Source organism: Geotrypetes seraphini, chromosome 6 (genome assembly GCF_902459505.1).
Source record: "Geotrypetes seraphini chromosome 6, aGeoSer1.1, whole genome shotgun sequence".
NCBI lineage: Eukaryota > Metazoa > Chordata > Amphibia > Gymnophiona > Dermophiidae > Geotrypetes > Geotrypetes seraphini.
Window position 1 is genome coordinate 172,154,261 of NC_047089.1, and position 21,050 is coordinate 172,175,310.

Genomic DNA, 21,050 nt, shown 5'->3' on the forward strand with positions numbered 1-21,050 from the left:
CTATTCAATCATTCTGCACAGCAGTATTCAGTGTAGCAAATGTTAAAGTAAATCTATTTTACAGTGCAGTTGATCACTTGCTTGTATAAAAGCTATTCTTACACATATGTTAATGATCCTAAACTGGATTTAGAGGCCAAAATTTGTGTTTATGCTCCTAACTTTGAAATTTAGGCTCTTAAACTGACCTGAAAATTTACCAGGACTGAATTTCTAAATTTATGTTCGGATTTTCATTAAGGGGTCAGCATTCATGACCAGATAACACTTATCTGGTTAAGAGCTAGATTCACAAAGCAAACAGATTGTGTACCAATCGGTTTACGACCCCTTTGCTACTCGATTTACCTCCGACCCGATTCACTAACCTCTCCTGCTATTCACTTCTGATCCGTGCATGCAAAGTAGGCAGGGACGCGATTCACTAAATAGAAGAAGGAAGACCGATTGGGCTTGCCGATCCGAAGTGAAGTGACTGCTGAGGACCAGTCGCTTCACTTCTTACTGACTCTCCTGCCCTTTAAAACCACAGGCTGGCAATGGCGCTTTTGCAGAATGCATAAAAAAGGAATTCTTCCTTTTTTATATATTCTGTAAAACGCTGCCAGCCTGTAATTATAACCCTCTTCCCCGTGCCGATGCCCACCCCCCGCACTAAAGCCCCCCCCTTACGTTCATGCCCCCCTCACACCGATGGCCCTCCAAAAACAAACTGCAGGAGGGATGCCAACTCCCTCCTGCCACCCCCCCCACCCCCCCGGATGGGGAGCAGTACCTTTAAGGAGTACCTTTAAGGAGCAGGAGCAGTACCTTTAAGGAGCAGGAGGGGTGGTCAATCCCTCCTGCTCCAATGCCTCCCGCGACGAGTCTAAGGCCTTAGGTGCTTACCGAGGGAGGAGCCCGAGGCGCTTGAGCCAATCAGAGCCGTAGGCCCTGCTCGTGCATCACATGATGTACCAGGGTGGGGCCTAAGGCCTCAGACTCATTGCGGGAGGCATTGGAGAAGGAGGGATTGAGCATCCCTCTTGCTCCCTTAAAGGTATGGGGAGGGGGCGTCCGGGGGGGGTGGCAGGAGGGAGTTGCCATTTGTTTTTGGGTGGGTGGGGAGGCATTGAGTTGGAGGGGGTGCAGAAACCAAGGGGACCTTGTGTCCCGTGTCTGGCAGCTGCATTCTCACCATAGCTAAGGCATACACATTCGCACAAACAACTTAACTGCAGCTCCAGACCAGCTGGAATTTTTTGCATGGTAGGAGATGGGTGTTCTCGGTGGCTGCTACCACGATTGATAGAAACTCCCAAGAACCCTTTTGTGCATCAGAGGCTGAGCTGCCTTACAAGTATGACTGGCTACTTCCAGTCTTACTTCTAGAGCATGCTTTTGAGCATTGGTGCCAAAGACTGCAAGGAAATGATATTCACTAAAAGGAAATAAATCTATTGTGCTTGTTTTGACTCTTTACTCTTTTTTTTTCTGTACGTATGGAAAGAGCTAAAGGATGGAAAGAAATGTACTTTCCTCTTGTAAATTAATTAGCATGTGGCTTTTACAGTGCAGTATGTAATGGAGATCTTAAAAGAGGACTTTTATGGTGGCTGAACTGGTGAAATTAATATTCTGTTTATGCTAGTGTTAAATCAATATAATGTTCCTAAATCTTTTTTCTTATTCTTTTTGCCTAAGGTGGTGAGGCTGAGGAAGTTGGCACAGCAGATATCTAACTGCAAACAGTGCATCGAGCGCTCGACGTCTCTCATTTCACAAGCTGAGCAGTCTCTGAAGGAGAACGACCATGCCCGTTTTCTACAAACAGCTAAAAATATCACTGAAAGGTAAAAAAAAAAGTAATAAATAAAAAAAGTAAATTTTAAACTGAGGAGACCACAATGTAGAATCAAATATAGCAGACTGGCTACTAAAGTATTCTCAGAACATATGCAAAAGGTGCTTTAGACATCCTATCCTTATTTTGTTCCCCAAGAAGGAGCTTTGGCCTGGATTCTCAAAACAGAGAAACACCTACTGTACCTGAATATAATGCTCAAGTTACTGATAAAAAAGGTGTGAACAAAATCCTAATAAATAAATACATATCTGTATACAGTAGAGAAAGAGTCCATGTAGTGTATGTGTAGTTATTGTGAATATCCTAAAACCAGATTACTGTATTTTCACGCATATAATGCGCGCGTTATACACGATTTTTACAAACCGTGCATAACCATGCGCGTTATACGTGTGAGCGCGTTATACAACTTTTTTTTTTTTCAATCCGATCCGGCATCCCCCCTGCGAACCGGCATCCTCCCCCCCGCTCGTGTCACCCCCCATCCCCCGCGATCCTACATCCCCCCCCCAGCACCGCAAAACATCTCTTACCCGATTGGGCACCGGCACCAGCACCAATGCACGAGATTATCTCGGAGAGAGCGAGACCAGAAGGCTTTGAGCATGCGCAAATGCTCAAAGCCTAGTCCAGCCCGGCGCAGGAAGAAGGAGGATCTCTCTCGCATCGCACCGCCCAGACCAGCCCAGCCCAACCCAACGAGGGAGGATCTTCTGGCACTGGCACATCCTGTGCATTGGTGCTGGTGCCGGTGCCGGTGCCCAATCGGGTAAGAGATGGGGGGGATGTAGTATCGCGGGGGAGGAGGGGTGACGCGAGCGGGGGGGGAGGATGCCGGTTCGCAGGGGGAATGCCGGATTCGAATGAAAAAAAAAATGCTCTCTCGGGTAAGCGAGCGGGGGGGAGGATGCCGGTTCGGAGTAGGCGGGAGGAGGTTTTAGCATGCGCGGTATACGCGTGTGCGCGCTATATTAAAATTTTTTAACATAAATTTGTGTTCCCCGCGTGCTATACCCGTGTGCGCGTTTTACACGGGTGCGCGGTATATGGGTGAAAATACGGTAGTTTGCAGTCCTCACAAATCCAAATTACCCACAGCAGCTTTAATTCTTAGATTCTTTACAATATTCAGTTCTGGATTTCTTATAAAGCTTTCTCCTAGGTGCCAATTTTCCTCCTTTAGGAGGTAGGGTAGGCATATCAATTTTGGACACACACTGAATGTTGTTGTTCTTTCCATTCTGTCCTTTCTGTTTTAATTGAATACATCCCAGAGTGTGATGGTAATTCCCTTTCTCCTTCCTGCAATCTTCCTCTTGAGCACACATTAAGGGGGAAAGGTACTAGCATGTGTTAAGGGATTAACAATTCCCCCCTTTTACGAAGCCGCGTTAGGCTTTTTATCACCGGTATTCTATGAGCGTCGGAGGTAATACCGCTACGGCTGGCAATAAAAAAGCCTAACACAGCTTTGTAAAAGGAGCCCAAAGTGTGTTAAATAGCAAAACCATTCAGAAGCCATTCAGGAAGCCACTTGGCACCAACCAGCAGCACCAAAGCACACTGCTGCTCTGTACCGCTCAGCGGCTAAAACCATAACACATGGCAGTGACCGACCAGGTTAGCAGCAGGGAAGGAGCATGGAAAGCTCGCTCATGCCCGCTACACCTCTGGACCACTAGGGATTCCAGCGGCAGAGGAGGTATGATGGACAGGGCAGGGAGGGGGGACAGGATGGAGGGCCTGGGAGGAACAGAAGGGGGCTGTGTGCAGTGCCCGACAGAGGAGGTTGCTGGGTGCAGAACCTGACAGAAGAGGGAGGGAAGGGGGTTAGGTGCAGAGCCTGACAGGGGAGGAAAGGGGTGCTGGGTGCAGATCCTGGCAGGCAGGACACTTGAATATTAAGCCACCTGACTTATATTCGAGTCAACCATTTTTCTTCCCAGATGGGTTGCTCTATGAATGAGAATAGTTACCATCACAAATCACTTGATAAGATCTTTTCTTCAAAAAACCTTGAAACCAGTTCCAGACCCTTCCTGAAAGTCCTATTGTGTCTAAACAACTCAACAATATTTCATGATCTACTAGATCAAAGGCACTACTAAAATCTAGCTGAAGAATTAAGGCACTAGTGCAAGGCTTCCCAAGTCCGCTCCTTGAGATCTAGTGGCAGGCCAGGTTTTCTGAATATCCGCAATGAATATGCATAAGAGAGATTTGCCTGCACTGCCTTTTTGGTATGCAAATCTCTCTCATGTTCATTGCATGTTCATTGTGGATATCCAGAAAACCTGGCCTGCCAGTAGATCTCGAGGACCAGACTTGGGTAGCCCTGCACTAGTGCCTTTGCTAAAGATAATCAAGCATTGAAGTTAAGATGGTCTCTGTACTATATCCTCTTCTAAATCCCAACTGATGTTCATTAAGGATATTAAATTTATCCAAATAACTTACTAATTCTAAATGAACTAAATCTTCCAGTAATTTGGTAAACAAAGGAATGCTTGCTATGGGTCTATAATTAGATTTCGTGGCAATTGATACCTTCTGATCTTTAAGAATAGGGGTAACCAAAATTTGACCCAATTCATCAGGAAACAGCCCCTTAATCAAAGAAAAAGTAGCCCATTTAAATAAATCCGCTTTAAAAGTAGATGAAGCATTTTTCATTACGTTTGGGGGGACAATCGTCCAGCAAACAGTTCCATTTGACATATTTATTGAACAACTTTAATAGTACACTGCAAGATTTCATAGAAGCTGTTATGGTGGGAGCAGGGCCACAGCTGTAATACATTCGGGGTGCTCGGGACAAGCGAGGTGTTGCTATCCCGGGCCTTGACAGGTGTTGAAATTGGGCGGGTACATAGCATCCGGCTAAAAAGTCATACTGGTGAGAATGAAATATATTGTTGTAACATATAGCATGGCATAAACATGTAATAAGACCAGTGAAAGAGGCATGTCTCCCTGCTTGGATGGCATGGAGGCCTTGTGGCATTGGCATGTTAGAATAACTTGGATGGATGGGGCCCATCCTTAGATGGGATGAGAAGAGGCATGGACTAAATAGTCAAGGAAAAGATGTGGTTTAATGGTAGGGGGCAGCTTGGACGGCACCTCCTCAGGAGAATAAGGATAATGAGGCTGGATAAGATGTGTAAACTTTTAAGAAGTTAAGTGTTACCAAGCTGATATGCAATAGTACATTGTTAAGATTTGAAAATGTTTGTATTTGGTTGATTGCTAAGATGTTTGTAATTAGCATTTGTGGCTAAAGCCTTTAATGAATCCATACTTGTTGAAGAATAAAAGGTTGGTATTTTACTATTGTTGTTTTAATGAAAAGCAAAAAGTGCCAAGTGCCAGATTTGTAAGAACATAAGAATTGCTATAATGGGATAGACCAAAAGTCCATCAAGCCCACTATCCTGTTTCCAACAGTGACCAACCCAGGTCCCAAGTACCTAGCTGGATCCCAAGTAGTAAAACAGATTTTATGTTACTTATCCTTGGAATAAGCAGTGGATTTCCCCAAGCCATCTCAATAATGGACTTATCTTTTAGGAAATTATCAAAACCTTTTTTAAACCCTGCTAAGCTAACTGGTTCACCACATTCTCTGGCAACGAATTCCAGAGTTTAATTGCCCTCTGGTCCTAGTATTTCTGGAAAGAGTGAACAAGCGTTTCACATCTACCTTTTCTATTCCACTCAGTTTTTTTATAGACCTCTATCATATCACCCCTGAGCCGTCTCATCTTCAAGCTGAAGAGTCCTAGCCTTTCCTCATAGAGAAGTCATCCCAAAACTTTTATAATTTTCGTCACTCTTCTCTGTACGAATTCCAGGATTTAATTGCCCTCTAGTCCAAGTATTTTTGAAAAGAGTAACAAGCAACTGTCTCCCTTGTATTTGCCATGCCATTGTGTTCTAGCTACTGATCTAATAAGGCAAGCATACTTTCCAATATTCCCTTTGATTGAACGATGGCAAAACCTAGTCTAGAGAGAATGACCATTTGTTGCTGTACTAAAACGCACGTGTGAACACAGCTGCACTGCAGCTTGAGTAAGATCTCTTTACAGTGATGCTGTGTTCCTCAGGTTACCCTTCCGTAACTCTCAAAGAATAATATTTTGTTTAATTGCTCTCTAGGAGTTGTGACAGATAGTTCAGAGCTGTCCATCCAAGATATGACTGCACAAGTGCTTCTGAAATGACATAGCTGTGCAGTACATTGACTGTTCTTTCAGTGAAAGTGCCTATGAACATTTACTAGTACCATAATAATCTCTCATTTTAAACTAACTGATTAATATTTCTGTGATCTGGAATATATCCCTGACAGAGTGGATTATACATTCTGAATGATAGAATTGGCCAATTAGTCTCCCTGAGTCAACCTGTTCAGACACCTTAAGCCACTTTTATGAGGGAATGCAGCCAAAAACCTGTTCCATAGTGCCTTATATCATTTGTTCAGAAAAGAAAGGAGAAATGTTTTAGAAATAGAAAAAATAGTTTATGAGTTACTAATCCTTAAATTGCATGTAATGTTTTCTCAATACCTTATTCTCCATCAGTTCAAAAGCTCTGAAACAGATATAAACCCTTCAGTACATCTGTCACGAATTGCTTTTCAGACAATAGTTTTATTGTTCTGAGCTAGGCTTGGTTACTTATTTTCCAAAACTCCCGTTACTTGGCGACTGTAGTCAATATAAATCATTCTCGATTCCTGCATTCCAAGATCGTGTTAAACAAGAACTGAACTTAGCTTTGACCTTCAGTTCCTCTCTCGCTAGTAAAATCAGCACAGGCTCCGGGCTTCAGGCAAAATGTATGCCCTTGAAGAGTTGACTACAACAATGCAAGGGCCATCTTGAGCTTTGTCACCCTGATAGTAATCCTCTACATCAAAAAACATGAAATGACAATGCATATTAGGCAAACTGAGGAGCTGATGCAGAAAGCTACTGCAGACCTAGCCAAATGGTTACCATAGATTCTATGCAAGTTATACACGGATAGCATAGCTGGTTTTAAGAAAGGTTTCTGTTATTCAGAAAGACCTGGGGGAAACCACTGCTTCCTCTGGATCGGTAGCATGGAATATTGCTACTCTTTGGATTTTGGCCAGATACTAGTGACCTGGATTGGCCACTGTGAGAACGGGCTACTAGGCTTGATGGACCATTAGTCTGACCCAGTAAGGCTATTCTTGTGTTCTTAGCAATGCAGAGAGGAACAGAGAGCGGGTGTTAACTTCCTCGGAATTCATGTCTGCACATTCCATTCAGATCATCTAACTATCTTTGCTAAATCAGTTTTGACTGGTTTAGCGACGATTGCCTTTACCAATCCGATGCCAAAAAATGGCTCACCACACGGTTTTCTTCACGATCGCTCATTCTCTAATCCGACCATGCAAATAATCTCAATAATGTTGAAATGCCATATAAACTAGCAAAGCGATTGATTCTCTAACATGGCTTCCCGTTGTTTAAAAAAAAAAAATAAAAAGGGATTTCTTTTAGCGATCCAAAAAAAGTGACTGATCAAGGCCAGTCACTTGCTTACCTGTTTAAGTTTCAAGTTTCAAGTTTATTATGCAATTTGATTAATCGCCTATTCTACATTCTAGACGATATACAAACAATAATGAATAAATAAAAACTTGGGGTAATTATTACATAGACAAATAATATTACATAATTACAAAAACTTACAATCATGAAACACTAGGAAAACTATATTTAAAGGGTTACATTCTGTATCAAATTCTATATTTCAGGATTACAACAATAGGGAGGGAATAAAAGCACAAATAAGAAAATAAAAGGTTAAGAAGAAATGTAAAGTTATTTATTACCGTATTTTCACGCAAATAACGCGCACCCGTATAAAACGCGCACACGGGTATAGCGCGCAGAAATCACGATGATATGTACAAAAACTTTGGTATACCGCGCTCACGGGTATACCGCGCATGCTGCCCGACGCTACTTTCGCCCGCCCTGACTTTCCGTGCGCTGTCCCGACTCTCCGTTCACCCCCCCTGACTTCCGTGCACTGTCCCCCCTTGAAGGTCTGTCCCCATCCTGAAAGCCTGATGCCCCCCCCCCCGACGTCCGATACATCCCTCCCCCCCCGAAGGACCGCCGACTCCCCAACAATATCGGGCCAGGAGGGAGCCCAAATCCTCCTGGCCACGGCGACCCCCTAACCCCACCCCGCACTACATTACGGGCAGGGGGGATCCCAGGCCCTCCTGCCCTCGACGCAAACCCCCCTCCCCCCAACGACCGCCCCCCCCCAAGGACCTCCGACCGCCACCCAGCCGACCCGCGACCCCCACGACCCCCCCACCCCCCTTCCCCGTACCTTTGGTAGTTGGGCCAGAAGGGAGCCCAAACCCTCCTGGCCACGGCGACCCCCTAACCCCACCCCGCACTACATTACGGGCAGGAGGGATCCCAGGCCCTCCTGCCCTCGACGCAAACCCCCCTCCCCCCCAACGACCGCCCCCCCCACGAACCTCCGACCGCCCCCCCAGCCGACCCGCGACCCCCCTGGCGACCCCCACGACCCCCCCACCCCCCTTCCCCGTACCTTTGGTAGTTGGCCGGACAGACGGGAGCCAAACCCGCCTGTCCGGCAGGCAGCCAACGAAGGAATGAGGCCGGATTGGCCCATCCATCCTAAAGCTCCGCCTACTGGTGTGGCCTAAGGCGCGTGGGCCAATCAGAATAGGCCCTGGAGCCTTAGGTCCCACCTGGGGGCGCGGCCTGAGGCACATGGTCGGGTTGGGCCCATGTGCCTCAGGCCGCGCCCCCAGGTGGGACCTAAGGCTCCAGGGCCTATTCTGATTGGCCCACGCGCCTTAGGCCCCACCAGTAGGCGGAGCTTTAGGATGGATGGGCCAATCCGGCCTCATTCCTTCGTTGGCTGCCTGCCGGACAGGCGGGTTTGGCTCCCGTCTGTCCGGCCAACTACCAAAGGTACGGGGAAGGGGGGTGGGGGGGTCGTGGGGGTCGCCAGGGGGATCGCGGGTCGGCTGGGGGGCGGTCGGAGGGTCTTGGGGGGGCGGTCGTTGGGGGGGAGGGGGGTTTGCGTCGAGGGCAGGAGGGCCTGGGATCCCTCCTGCCCGTAATGTAGTGCGGGGTGGGGTTAGGGGGTCGCCGTGGCCAGGAGGGTTTGGGCTCCCTTCTGGCCCAACTACCAAAGGTACGGGGAAGGGGGGTGGGGGGGTCGTGGGGGTCGCCAGGGGGGTCGCGGGTCGGCTGGGGGGGCGGTCGGAGGTTCTTGGGGGGGGGCGGTCGTTGGAGGGAGGGGGGTTTGCGTCGAGGGCAGGAGGGCCTGGGATCCCTCCTGCCCGTAATGTAGTGCGGGGTGGGGTTAGGGGGTCGCTGTGGCCAGGAGGGTTTGGGCTCCCTTCTGGCCCGATATTGTCGGGAAGTCGGCGGTCCTTCGGGGTGGGGGTGCGAGAGGTCCTGCCGGGGGGGGGGATGTATCGGACGTCGGGGAGTCGGCCGGGCAAGAGGGCTTGGGCTCCCTCTTGCTCCGATCGTGGATGCGGGTGCGGGTGGGAGCGCGTGCGAGCGGTCGTTCGGGGTGGGGGTGCGAGCGGTCTGGCCAGGAGGGTTTGGGCTCCCTTCTGGCCCGATATTGTCGGGAAGTCGGCGGTCCTTCGGGGTGGGGGTGCGAGTGGTCCTGCCGGGGGGGGGGGCTGTATCGGACGTCGGGGAGTCGGCCGGGCAAGAGGGCTTGGGCTCCCTCTTGCTCCGATCGTGGATGCGGGTGCGGGTGGGAGCGCGTGCGAGCGGTCGTTCGGGGTGGGGGTGCGAGCTGTCCTGCTGGGGGGGGTGAATCGGGCGTCGGGCGGGGTGGGAACTATGTTTTAAAACTTTTGTATACCGCGCTCACGCATATAGCGCGCGAGGGGTATGCGCGGTAGGTAAAAACGCGTATAACGCGCGCGTTATATGCGTGAAAATACGGTAATCATAGTTTAGCCCTTGTTTTAAATGGGCACAGATGCTGTGCATGCTACACATGTACAATATCTGCCCCGTAAAAAAAGAAAAAAAGCACACACACCCCTCGTTCCAATAATGGCCCTCTCCAACGTGCCCCCCCAACGCACTGGCACTGGGATCCAACCCCCCCCCCTACACACACAGCAGCAAAAAGGCAGGAGGGATGCCAGTTCCCTCCTGTCATGGTGACTCCCCCCCTCCATGCGAGAGAAAATTAGCAGGAGGGATGCCCACTCCCTCCTGCCAATGGAGGCCCCAACCCATGAACCATATAGTGGTGTCCTGTTAGAAAATTGCCTCTTTAGAGGGTGAAAGTATCAACAAATGCAAAAGTTTCCAAATGTTTCTGAAAGTGCAAGCCATGTAGACAGGTGGAATACCACCTCTCAGTGGAGATGACCCAGTAAGGCTGGAGATTAGGGCAGTATCTGGATTCAAGAAAGTATGGGACAAATACAGAGGATCTCTGCGGGAGGGAAAGGGAATCTATACTTTGTAAAGGCAGTAAAAGTAGCTCTGTTCCCTAGTTCCCATCCAGCACTTCCTTACACTTTCTATCTTGTTTGCAGATCAGACTTCAATTGTAGGAAAGAATGTATGAAGTTAAAACAGTGATTCATGATTAGCTTCAGGTCAGAATTGAACCAGTCAGTGGTGGGCAGAACTAGCAAGTAGGCTGGCAGCTAAACTAGGATGTGTGGAGCCTCAGCACATGGATAAGGAAGGCCTGCCATGCCCTTGCCTACTCCGATGCAAATTTCTTATTATAGAGTAGGCTTCTTTGTTGTTTAGTAGAGAATGACACAGGGATGGGTTCCTGCAGTTAACTATAGGGTGGAGACAGAGCCCAAGGGACAAGGTCGGAGAAAGGAAAATCTGGCAACCCTAGGCTAGAGCCTGCGGGGACAGGGCAGGGTTGAGGACAGTCTTTGTCCTTTTGTCATTCTCTGTTGTTTTATCTATCACCCTACCTGCCTACATCTGGCTATTCTGCTTGCCCAGCGCAGCACGGTGTGGAAGTAAGAAAAAAGCAGATAGTGGACCACCAGGTAAGGAATGAGGGGAGAGAAGGAAAAGCAAAGAGAAGGGGGGGGGGGGGGGAGATAGCTGGTCCATGAGAGGCTAGGGGAGAACAGGAAGATCTTGGACTATGGAATAAAGTGAAGGAGTGGTGAGATAGCATCCTGCTGAGGGAAAGGAAAAGGGCATGGGGTGAGGAGGTACAAGATTGAAGGTTCACCTACAGCAAACATGTCAAACTCTGGCCCGCGGAGTAACAAAATTTGGCCTGCCAGACAATTCCTGCTATCGCTGCAATTTGGCCCGCCATTCTTTCCCTCCCTCCATCCCTGCTTCCTAGTCCTCCTGGCTGCCTGCACCCTACCTGCTGCCAGCGTAATCACCGCTGCCGCTGCTCTTCACGAGCATCTGAGAACTCAGGAGGAAGATTCGGACATTAAAGCAACCTGAAGAGGCTTTTTGTTTTTCTTGCCCCGCGCCTTCACTCTGGAAGCGTTTGCTTGTTTGAGGTCATCTGACCGGAAGAGAGCGTTCAGGTGTCTGTGGCTCGGTGGTGTTCTTATTTTGCCTGAAGCTGTGTGTGCTATGAAGCCGGCGATGGATGAAATGTTCTCGGAGGATGTGGGGCCTTATGTGGACCTGAATGAGGTGAGGATAGGTGTCAGGGAACAGCACAACAGACGAGGGATCATGACTGGGCTAAGGAAACCGTTACAACCGTTGTAGTGGGTAGTAATAGGCTTGTTGTAGTTAGTTGACTAAAGGCTGTGTCTTTAATTCTGTGCCTTACAGATTTGAATATGCAATATCCATTACATAACTAGATGTTAGATACAGATCAATAGTTTTCTGTTACTTCAAGGTAAAGGTAGTTCCGATTTCCATGACAGCGTGATTCCTTTTACGTCTCACACTTTACTCTTTTTTAAAAAAAATTTTATATTTGAATAATGACCAGACAACTAAAGGTAGAAAAATTAATTTTATTTTCTGTTTTGTAATTACAATATGTCAGATTTGAAATGTGTTAGACTGCAAGTGTGAACTAGGTCCTAAAAGAGAGAAAAAAGTATTTTTTATTTATTTTGTTTACATCACATAGCCGGTGTGAGGTTGGAGAGGTTGTCCTTTTATTAAGGTGCGCATTTATCACACGCTAAATCAGCTAGCGTACCTTAATAAAAGGACCCCTGAGTATCTTGATGAAAAATTTGGCCCGCGACGTAGGGCTCCTTTTACAAAGGTGCATTAGGGCCTTAACACGCGGAATAGCGTGCGCTAAATTGCCGCGCGCGTTAGCCGCTACCGCCTCCTCTTGAGCAGGTGGTAGTTTTTCGGGTAGCGCGCACCATAGCGCGTGCTAATCTGGTGCGTGCGCTAAAAACGCTAGCGCACCTTTGTAAAAGGAGCCCTTGGCCTATGTTTTAGATTTCGGCCCCTTATGTGACCGAGTTTGACACCCCTGACCTACAGTAAAATGCCTAATAGCCTTGCATCAGCTCTGATTGTATCCCAAATTTTCTGGAGATGAAAACAGATTCCCTCCCAGCAGATGTAGCGCAGTGGTTAAAAGGTACAGCCTCAGCACCCTGAGGTTGTGGGTGCAAACCCATGCTGCTCCTTGTGACCCTGGGCAAGTCATTTAATCCCACCATTGCCTCAGGTACATTAGATAGATTGTGAGCCCACCGGGACAGATAGGGAAAAATGCTTGAGTACATGAATAGATTCATGTAAAACCATTCTGAGCTCCCCTGGGAGAACAGTATCGAAAATTGAATAAATAAATTTAAGGAAACTGCTACTGAACATAAGAACATAAGCAGTGCCTCCGCCGGGTCAGACCATAGGTCCATCCAGCCCAGCAGTCCGCTCCCGCAGCGGCCCAAACAGGTCATGACCTGTCTAAATCATCAGAAGGGGTCCCCATGCTACCTTGGTTTCCTGATGAGTCCTATCTTCCCATCGAAGTCCTAGCCCTCCGGTCTTGCACATGCACGACCTGGTTGGGTTTCTATACTTTCTCAGTATCCCACGATCCCTTTATCCCCCAGGAATCTGTCCAGTCTCTGTTTGAATCCCTGTACCGTACTCTGCCCGATCACTTCCTCCGGTAGCGCATTCCAAGTGTCCACGACCCTTTGGGTGAAGAAAAACTTCCTTGCATTTGTTTTGAACCTATCTCCCTTGAGTTTCTCCGAATGCCCCCTCGTACCTGTTGTCCCCTTCAGCCTGAAGAATCTGTCCCTATCCACCCTCTCTATGCCCCTCATGATCTTGAAGGTCTCTATCATATCACCCCTGAGCCTCCTTTTTTCCAGAGAGAAGAGCCCCAGCCTGTCCAACCTCTCGGCGTATGGGCAGTGTTCCAGCCCTCTTACCAGTTTCGTTGCTCTCCTCTGGACTCTCTCAAGTACCGCCATGTCTTTCTTGAGGTATGGCGACCAATATTGAACGCAGTATTCCAGATGAGGATACTGCTATTGTTACTTCTCATTTCTAAAATACAACTAGGCCTACTCAGAGCTGTACAAAGACACATGAGAGAAATGATCTCTGGTCTACAGAACTTGCAGTCTGTTCAAGACAAACACACATGACAAACATGAAAGTCTCAGAGAAACAGCTGAAGTGGAGGCAAAGAAAACCCCTTCATGGCCTTTTTTTCTGATGATGTTGAAATGAATTTTAAAAGATTCAACAAATAGTTCAAACCTCTTTCTCCCTGCACTCCAAGCTCCAGGTCACCAGCAAGTGTGAGGTTGTTTTAATATTCAGGGTTAATCCAAAATATCTGGAAATGTTTATATGTTTACATTTTTACAGGAAATCTGCAGATTTTCTTACGAAAAAAAAAAATCTGAAAGGCTTACGTGTCTTTCTCTGCTGCCTGTATGCCAAAGGTTTACTGATCATATGAGCTCATTTACTTTAAGTGCCAAGTAATCATGATTAAACTTTAAAATTAAATTGTACATTTTATATTATGGTATCTCAGGGGCCTGTTTAGCTAACAAATGATTGAAAGACACCTCTGTGCCTCTGAAAAAACTGTAAAACTCAGAAACACGGAAAATAAGAACATAAGAATAGCCTCACTGGGCCAACCAATGGTCCATCTAGCCCACTAGCCCGTCTTCATGGTATCCAGTCACTAGTACCTGACAAAAACCCACATAATAGCAACATTCTGTGCTACCGATCCAGGGCAAGCAGTGGCTCCCTCATGGCTGTCTCAACAACGGACTACAGACTTTCCTTCTGGAAACGCCAAACCTTTTTTAAAACCAGCTATGTTAACCGCTCTTACCACAACTTCTGGCAATGTGTTCCAGAGCTTAACTATTCTCTGAGTGAAAAAATATTTTCTCCTATTAGTTTGAAAAATATTTCTCTGTAACTTCATTGAGTGTTCCCTAGTCTTTGTAATTGATCCACTTGTACTTGTTGTACACCACTCAGGATTTTGTAGACTTCAATCATATCTCAGCCATCTCTTTTTCAAGCTGAAGAGTCCCCAACCTTTTTAGTTTATCCTCATATGAGAGAAGTTCCATCCCCTTTATCATCTTGGTTGCTCTTCTTTGAATCTCTTCTTGTTCTACTATATTTTTCTTAAGATAAGGTGACCAGAATTGAATGCAATACTCAAGGTGAGGTCGCACAATGGAGCGATACAGAAGTATTATAACATTCTTAATGTTGTTAACCATCCCTTTTTAAAATAATTCCTAGCGTCTTGTTTGCTTTTTTGGTCATCGCCACACATTGGATGGAAAGTTTCATTGTATTGTCCACAATGACACCCAGATCTCTTTCATGGATGCTAATCCACAAGGATGGTGAACCCTAGCTTCTGGTAACCATGATTTGGGTTATTCTTCCCCAATATGCATCACTTTGCATTTGTCCACTCCCCTCCCCTCCCGATTCGCGGTTTTAGGACTCATGATTTCGATTATTCGCGATTTCCTAAAACCAGAATCACCCCTCCCCCCCACCTCCTTCCCACCTCCTAGACCTCCCCGGACCTTACCTGGTGGTCTAGCGGTCTTTCGAGGCAGGAGCAATTGTCCTACACGCCTGCCACGTGCAGATCACTCATCCAAAATGGCTGTCATGAGTTCCCATCATAGTCTCGAGAGACTAAGGGAACTCATGGAAGCCATTTTGGGCGAGTGATCTGCATGGGGCAGGTGCACAGGAAGATCGCTCCTGCCCCGAATTACCGCTAGACCACCAGGTAAGGTCTGGGATGCTGGGGGGAAGGTGGGAGGGAGGCGGGGCAGGTCAAAGTCAGCCCAAAAGTTATTCACAAATTTTCAATATTCGCAGGCCAGCTGTGCCCCTAACCCCCACGAATATTGAGGGAGCAGTATAAGAGTCATTATACAACACTAGTGTAACCTGACATTAGCATCTCTAATTGTAGGACTAACATAAGAACATAAGTATTGCCATCCAGGATCCATCAAGCCCAGTATCCTGTTTCCAACAGTGGTTAATCCAGGTCAGAAGCTCCTGGTAAAATCCCACAAGAATAAAATCAGATTTTATGCTGCTTATCCCAGGAATAAGTAGTGGATTTTCCCAAGTCCATCTTAATAATGGCTTATGGGTTTTTCTTGTTGGAACCTGTCCAAAACTTTATTAAACCTTGATAAGCTAACTGCTTTTACCACATTCTTTGGAGAACATTTCCAGAGTTTAATTACATATTGAGTGAAGAAATATTTTCTCTGATTTGTTTTCAATTTACTACTTGGGGCTCCTTTTACAAAGGTGTGTTAGGGCCTTAACACGCGGAATAGCACGCGCTAGCCGCTATCGCCTCCTTTTAAGCAGGCGGTAATTTTTCGGCTAGCGCATGCACTAAAAACGCTAGCACACCTTAGTAAAAGGAGCCCTTAGTAATTTCATATGGTGCCCCCCTCCAATCCATGTATTTTTGTAAAGAGTATATAAGCAATTCATACCTACCCTTTCCAATCCACTCACTATTTTATAAACCTCTGGTTCACATAAATGTTAGCACCTAGATATGGTATTTACATGCACTGCTTAAGTATTCTGTAAGTTTCTCACATAAATGTTGGCCCTGCCTATGGACCACCTAGACTTGTTCCCTGTGAACACCTGTCTAACCATTACACACTATGCCATTTCAGCATGTAATCATAGAATCTTGGTTAGTTGTGCAGCTGCCATTTGTGTCAAGTGTGCCCTTTCTATTGCAAATGCAAGCAGTGTCTCACTTCCGGCTCACCACACAATTGTTTCCCACGTATTCACCTTTATAGGACCCCCAGGGACCCTTGAAGAAGACTTTTTTGTTGAAACGCGGACCGTGTTGGGTCCTTTATCCCTAGCAGACTAGGTCCTTTAAGGCTTTTATGTGGATGATTTATTTTTGTGTGGATGAAATTATTTTATGTGGATGATTTCAGTGTACCTTTGGAACTTTGACACTTTCAAATAAAGTCCATTTAGGAACATCGGCACTCCACAGAGGTTTTTTTTTGTTTTCTCTGGATTTTCTTCTTTGTGAATATTTTGGGGTCAATTCCTTTCATTTTTTGCAAGTGTTCATTTACCCATGAGGATGGCAGTATTCTGTAAATTTAAGTGCATAATAGGTCCGTAAATTTCATCACCTGATATATAAAGAGTGGGTAAGTGAGTATCTGAGTTAGCAGGGAATAGGTAAGTTGTCCAAAGTCACAAAGAGTGTCAGGGGCCACATTTTCTGCTAAAGGGTATATGTATTTTTAGATGAGGAAAATTATTATCAAAAAATATAATAATCAATCCAGATAATCTGAATGTTCACTCACTAGAACAAGAGAGAAAAGGACCTCGGTAGTGAACAGGAGTCCCCAGGTCAATTGCTTAGGGACACTACTCTACCAACATGGGTTCTAAAAAAAAACTCCCTAAGTGCTTCACTATTTTAGAAATTACTTAATTAAACCAATTTCTTTTTTCTTTTCTTCTTGTTTAACATATATATAAGCACACAAATGCATTTCCATGCACCAATTTGCATACACAACTTAAGGCATCATATACAGAATGTGGGGGTAGGCGTGTATAGTTAAGTGACTTGTTAGGGAATGAGGAGATAGTGTATATGCACCCATTTTACCTTTAGAGCAGGTGTAAGTTTGTGCCTGGGGATCTATGTGCTCCTGCAGGGGATGGGGAGAGTGTGGCGCAGTGGTTAAAGCTATAGCCTCAGCACCCTAAGGTTGCTCCTTTTGACCCTGGGCAAGTCACTTAATGCACCCATTGCCCCAGGTACATTAAGTAAGTTGTGAGCCCACTGGAACAGATGGGAAAATGCTTGAGTTCCCGAATAAATTCAGGCATAGGCAGGGGGGACCAAAAGCTCCGCATTAGACCCAGAAAGATCCTGACTCCCAACTCCTCCCGGTCGCTGTAATTTTAAATCTTTGGACAGCCGCCGTTGAGCATCAACAAGCAGGCCTTCCCCGAAAGTCTTCATTTTGTGGCGATGCTGCATGGTGGCTGCCCGAAACTTTAAAATTACAGCAGCCAGGAGGAGGTGGGTGGGGGAATAGAGCCATAGCTGACTATTCTGACTGCAAATTTTTGGGGAGACCATGGTCCCTATGGCCTTCCCTGTTCTGACGCCTATGAATTCATGTAAACCATTCTGAGCTCCCTTGGGTATAAAAAAATTGAATAAATAAATAAAGGATCCTATGTTGCCTTTAGAATAGACATAAAATAGGTGCCTTATGGACTTTTCCAAAATTATCTTTATAATGTGGAAGCATTCCCGTGGGGGTGCTTAGGTTGGGGGAGAGAGCAATGTGCAGATTTTCAGAACTATGCATGTTTTAGCCAGAAAAAAAGTGCCTGTATAGAGCGAGAGAAGGTGGAAATTTCTGTGGGTATTTTCGTGACTAGTTTTGCTTTGATTAGGTGGTCCAGATTACAAGGGTAAAACCGACCTATGGAGTTTGCACCAATATCAGCTGTTTGATTGTCACCCTCTTGATATATGATTGCAGGCAGGTGGTCTAAAAGTTTTCAGTCTATCTTCTCAGGAAAATTTAAACAGACAATTTATGGGCTGAGTTGGGAGCATAAACTAGACTGTTGAAATATGTCCCCCCCAAAAAGCCATTCTGGTTCTTGCAGATTCTCAGTTTACAAGTGACTGAAGCTTTAATGATATCTGGAATCGTTTCAATTCTCAGTCCTTGTAAGACCTTGAAGACAGGGTGATATAAAAATAATAGATACAGTTAGATTGTGAGTCTGCCAGGACAGACAAGGAAAAATACCTGATTACTATTCTGTAGTCCACCTAGAAACCGATTGATAGTATGGAATATAAAATCCTACAAATAAATAAAATAAACTGTGATTTCTTTTTACCAATATTATTTTTTTTAAAAAATATCTTTATTCATTTTAAAGCCAAAATTAAGTGCAACATATTATACAGACATTTTACACTTTAACAGCACTTAAATTCTCTCAAATTATATTTTATGACAAATACATTTATCATCGCCCTCTTTATACATATCCAACAATTGCACTCTAATTAAAAGTATCCACTCACCCCGGATGTGTATGATCAAAGGGCAAGATCAGCAATCACTCCTTACAGAATTTTGTCAATGGCTCCCAAACATCCATAAATTTCCTATAATGTCCCTGTTGTATTGCCATTTTAAAAGTGTGGCATAGAGATTCCCACTAGAAAGCATAATTTAACCAATCCCAGTTTTTCCAGTTCCTCAAAATAAGTTGTATGGCAACCCCTGTCATAATACAGAGAAGTTTATTATTATGGGAAGATATTTGGCTTTTAGCCCTCATTATCGTGCCAAATAGCACGGTATCGTACATCAATGCCACTGGATTTTCCCAATAATTTATTCACTTGACCCCAAATGGATCTCCAAAATTTAAGTATCAAGGGACAATAGAACAGTAGATGATCCAATGTCCCTACATCGAGATGACAGTGCCGGCATCTATTAGACTTAGAACTATCCAATTTCTGTAAACGAACAGGGGTCCAAAAAGATCTATGTCACAAGAAAAACCAAGTTTGTCTCATAGATGCAGACGTCGTACATCTCATCCTCCCAGTCCAAATTCGTGGCTATTGAGACGGAGAAATCTGCTGCTTTATTTCAATGCTCCAAATGTCACGAAGTCTTTGGTTTCTTATTAAAAAATTCAGATGTACCACTGAGCGGCCTGATGTCCAAGGAAGTTTGTCTGGAAGCATAGGATCGGCAAATTGTACTGATCTTTAAGATTTTGCCAATCAGGGAACGCCTTCTGAATGGCCTGCTTCAACTGCAACCACTGATATACTTGAGACTTCGCAATACCAAATGTTTGTTGCAGTCGTGAAAAGTCAAGCAGCTTTCCACCAGTGTTCAAAGTGTCCTCCTGCCCTGCAAAACCCCACTGAGCTGGCTGGTCACAGCACTTAACTGGGTAGTGTCGCCCAATATTTCCACTAACCACTCATTCCCTAACAAGCTTGGGTCAGTCCAGGATGGAGTTTCGACAGAGTCTAAACTTAGCTGGTTAGCAGAGATATTTGGTCTGCTAAGAGGCTAAGTAATCACATTCAGACAGCAAAAAGGCTGCCCTAACTATATTCACTGAATTAGCCGGGCATCAGTCTGAATATCAGCTAGTGCCCTGTTAACTTCCAGGGCAGCACACATACCTATGTTCTCATTGTTGGACTGCTCCGACATTGAATATGTAGGATTAGTTCATCTTGCAGATGTGAGCGGCTTACAAGGGGGGTTAAATAAGGCAGCTGCCCTGGACCCCACAACTACAGGAAGCCCCTATTTCCCATGGTCCAGCATCTCTGGGTCTTACATGTTCCTCCCTATCCTTCCCTTTCCCTGCTCTGCTTTAAAATATGCTTTTCTTCACAGGGGTCTTCGGCACCAGCAGGGATTCTAATATGCTCCCTGCTGCTGGCCCTAGAGCTTTTCCCCTGTTGCATCTCACCTCACTCTGACACAACTTCCTGGTTCCACCTTGGCAGATGACGAAAGAGGAAAAGCTCCAGGTCTGGCAGCAGGCAGTGTATTAGAATCACTGCCACTGGCAGCAAAAGAGAAAACTGGGATCAACATGATGGAAAAATAAAATATCCAGAGTGTGTGGCACAGTGATTAAAGCTACAGCTTCAGCACCCTGTGGTTGTAGGTTCAAACTCACGCTGCTCCTTGTGACCCTGGGCAAGTCACTTAATCCCCCCAATGCCCCAGGTACATTAGATAGATTGTGAGCCCGCCGGGTCAGAGAGGGAAAAATGCTTGAGTACCTCAATAAGTTCATGTAAACCGTTCTGGTCTCCCTTGAGAGAACGGTATAGAAAAATAAATAAGTGTTTTATTTTGATTGTATTAACTGGAATATGTTAGTATTAGGATATGTGCATCACAGATGTCTAAGAAATACATTTGAAGAGTAAGAGGGAAGAATGATCAATGTCCAAAAAAGTGGAATTCTGAGAAAAATGACTGCAAAATTCTAAAGACTTGATTATGTATGTTAAGAGAGTATTTAAAAAAATAAATTGCTTGATATACTTTTTGATTTGCTGCCTACTAATGACAATACTGATGACAAGTTCTGAATATAAACATTAGAGTTAAGCAACGTTAGCAACATTTTTGAAAAATGTGGACTTTGATAACTTTTCCCTCCAAGACTTCATTTCTGTCTTTATTTCTCCAGTGTTGCAAAACTTGAGATTGGGATTGTGAATTCAATTTATGTCTTCATATTTCTAATTTGTGATCACTTGTTCTGTATTTTATTTTATGTGTAGTAATAAAGGTGAGTAAGGAAATCGGGGAAGGAGACAGAAAGGAGAGGAGATTAGAGGGGCCCCTTTCTTAATTTCTGCTCTGGGTCCCAGCACGTCTAACAATGTCCCCACTCACTGGCATAGTAAAGAGTTGAGCGGAGTGCCCTGGACAATTTGGTGGGCGTGCCAGCATCTCTCCTCCTCCTTGGCATGGGGGAGCCTCTTAAAAATGTATTCTCCCACCCATACATCTTGTCCTCCCTCTGATGTCACTTCCTGTTCACAGAACCAGGAAGTGGTAACAGAG

General features: G+C 45.5%; 1 protein-coding gene across 4 annotated transcripts in view; it reads left to right on the plus strand.

Annotated features, from left to right (window-relative positions):
• The window catches only part of MID1 (midline 1), a 505,597-nt gene that overhangs the window by 429,954 nt on the left and 54,593 nt on the right, over nucleotides 1-21,050 (plus strand). For all 4 annotated transcript variants that reach the window (XM_033949016.1, XM_033949015.1, XM_033949019.1 and 1 more), the window contains one exon: nucleotides 1,684-1,832. In XM_033949016.1, coding sequence (XP_033804907.1) covers nucleotides 1,684-1,832 — 149 coding nt within the window. The remainder of the gene's footprint in view (nucleotides 1-1,683; nucleotides 1,833-21,050) is intronic.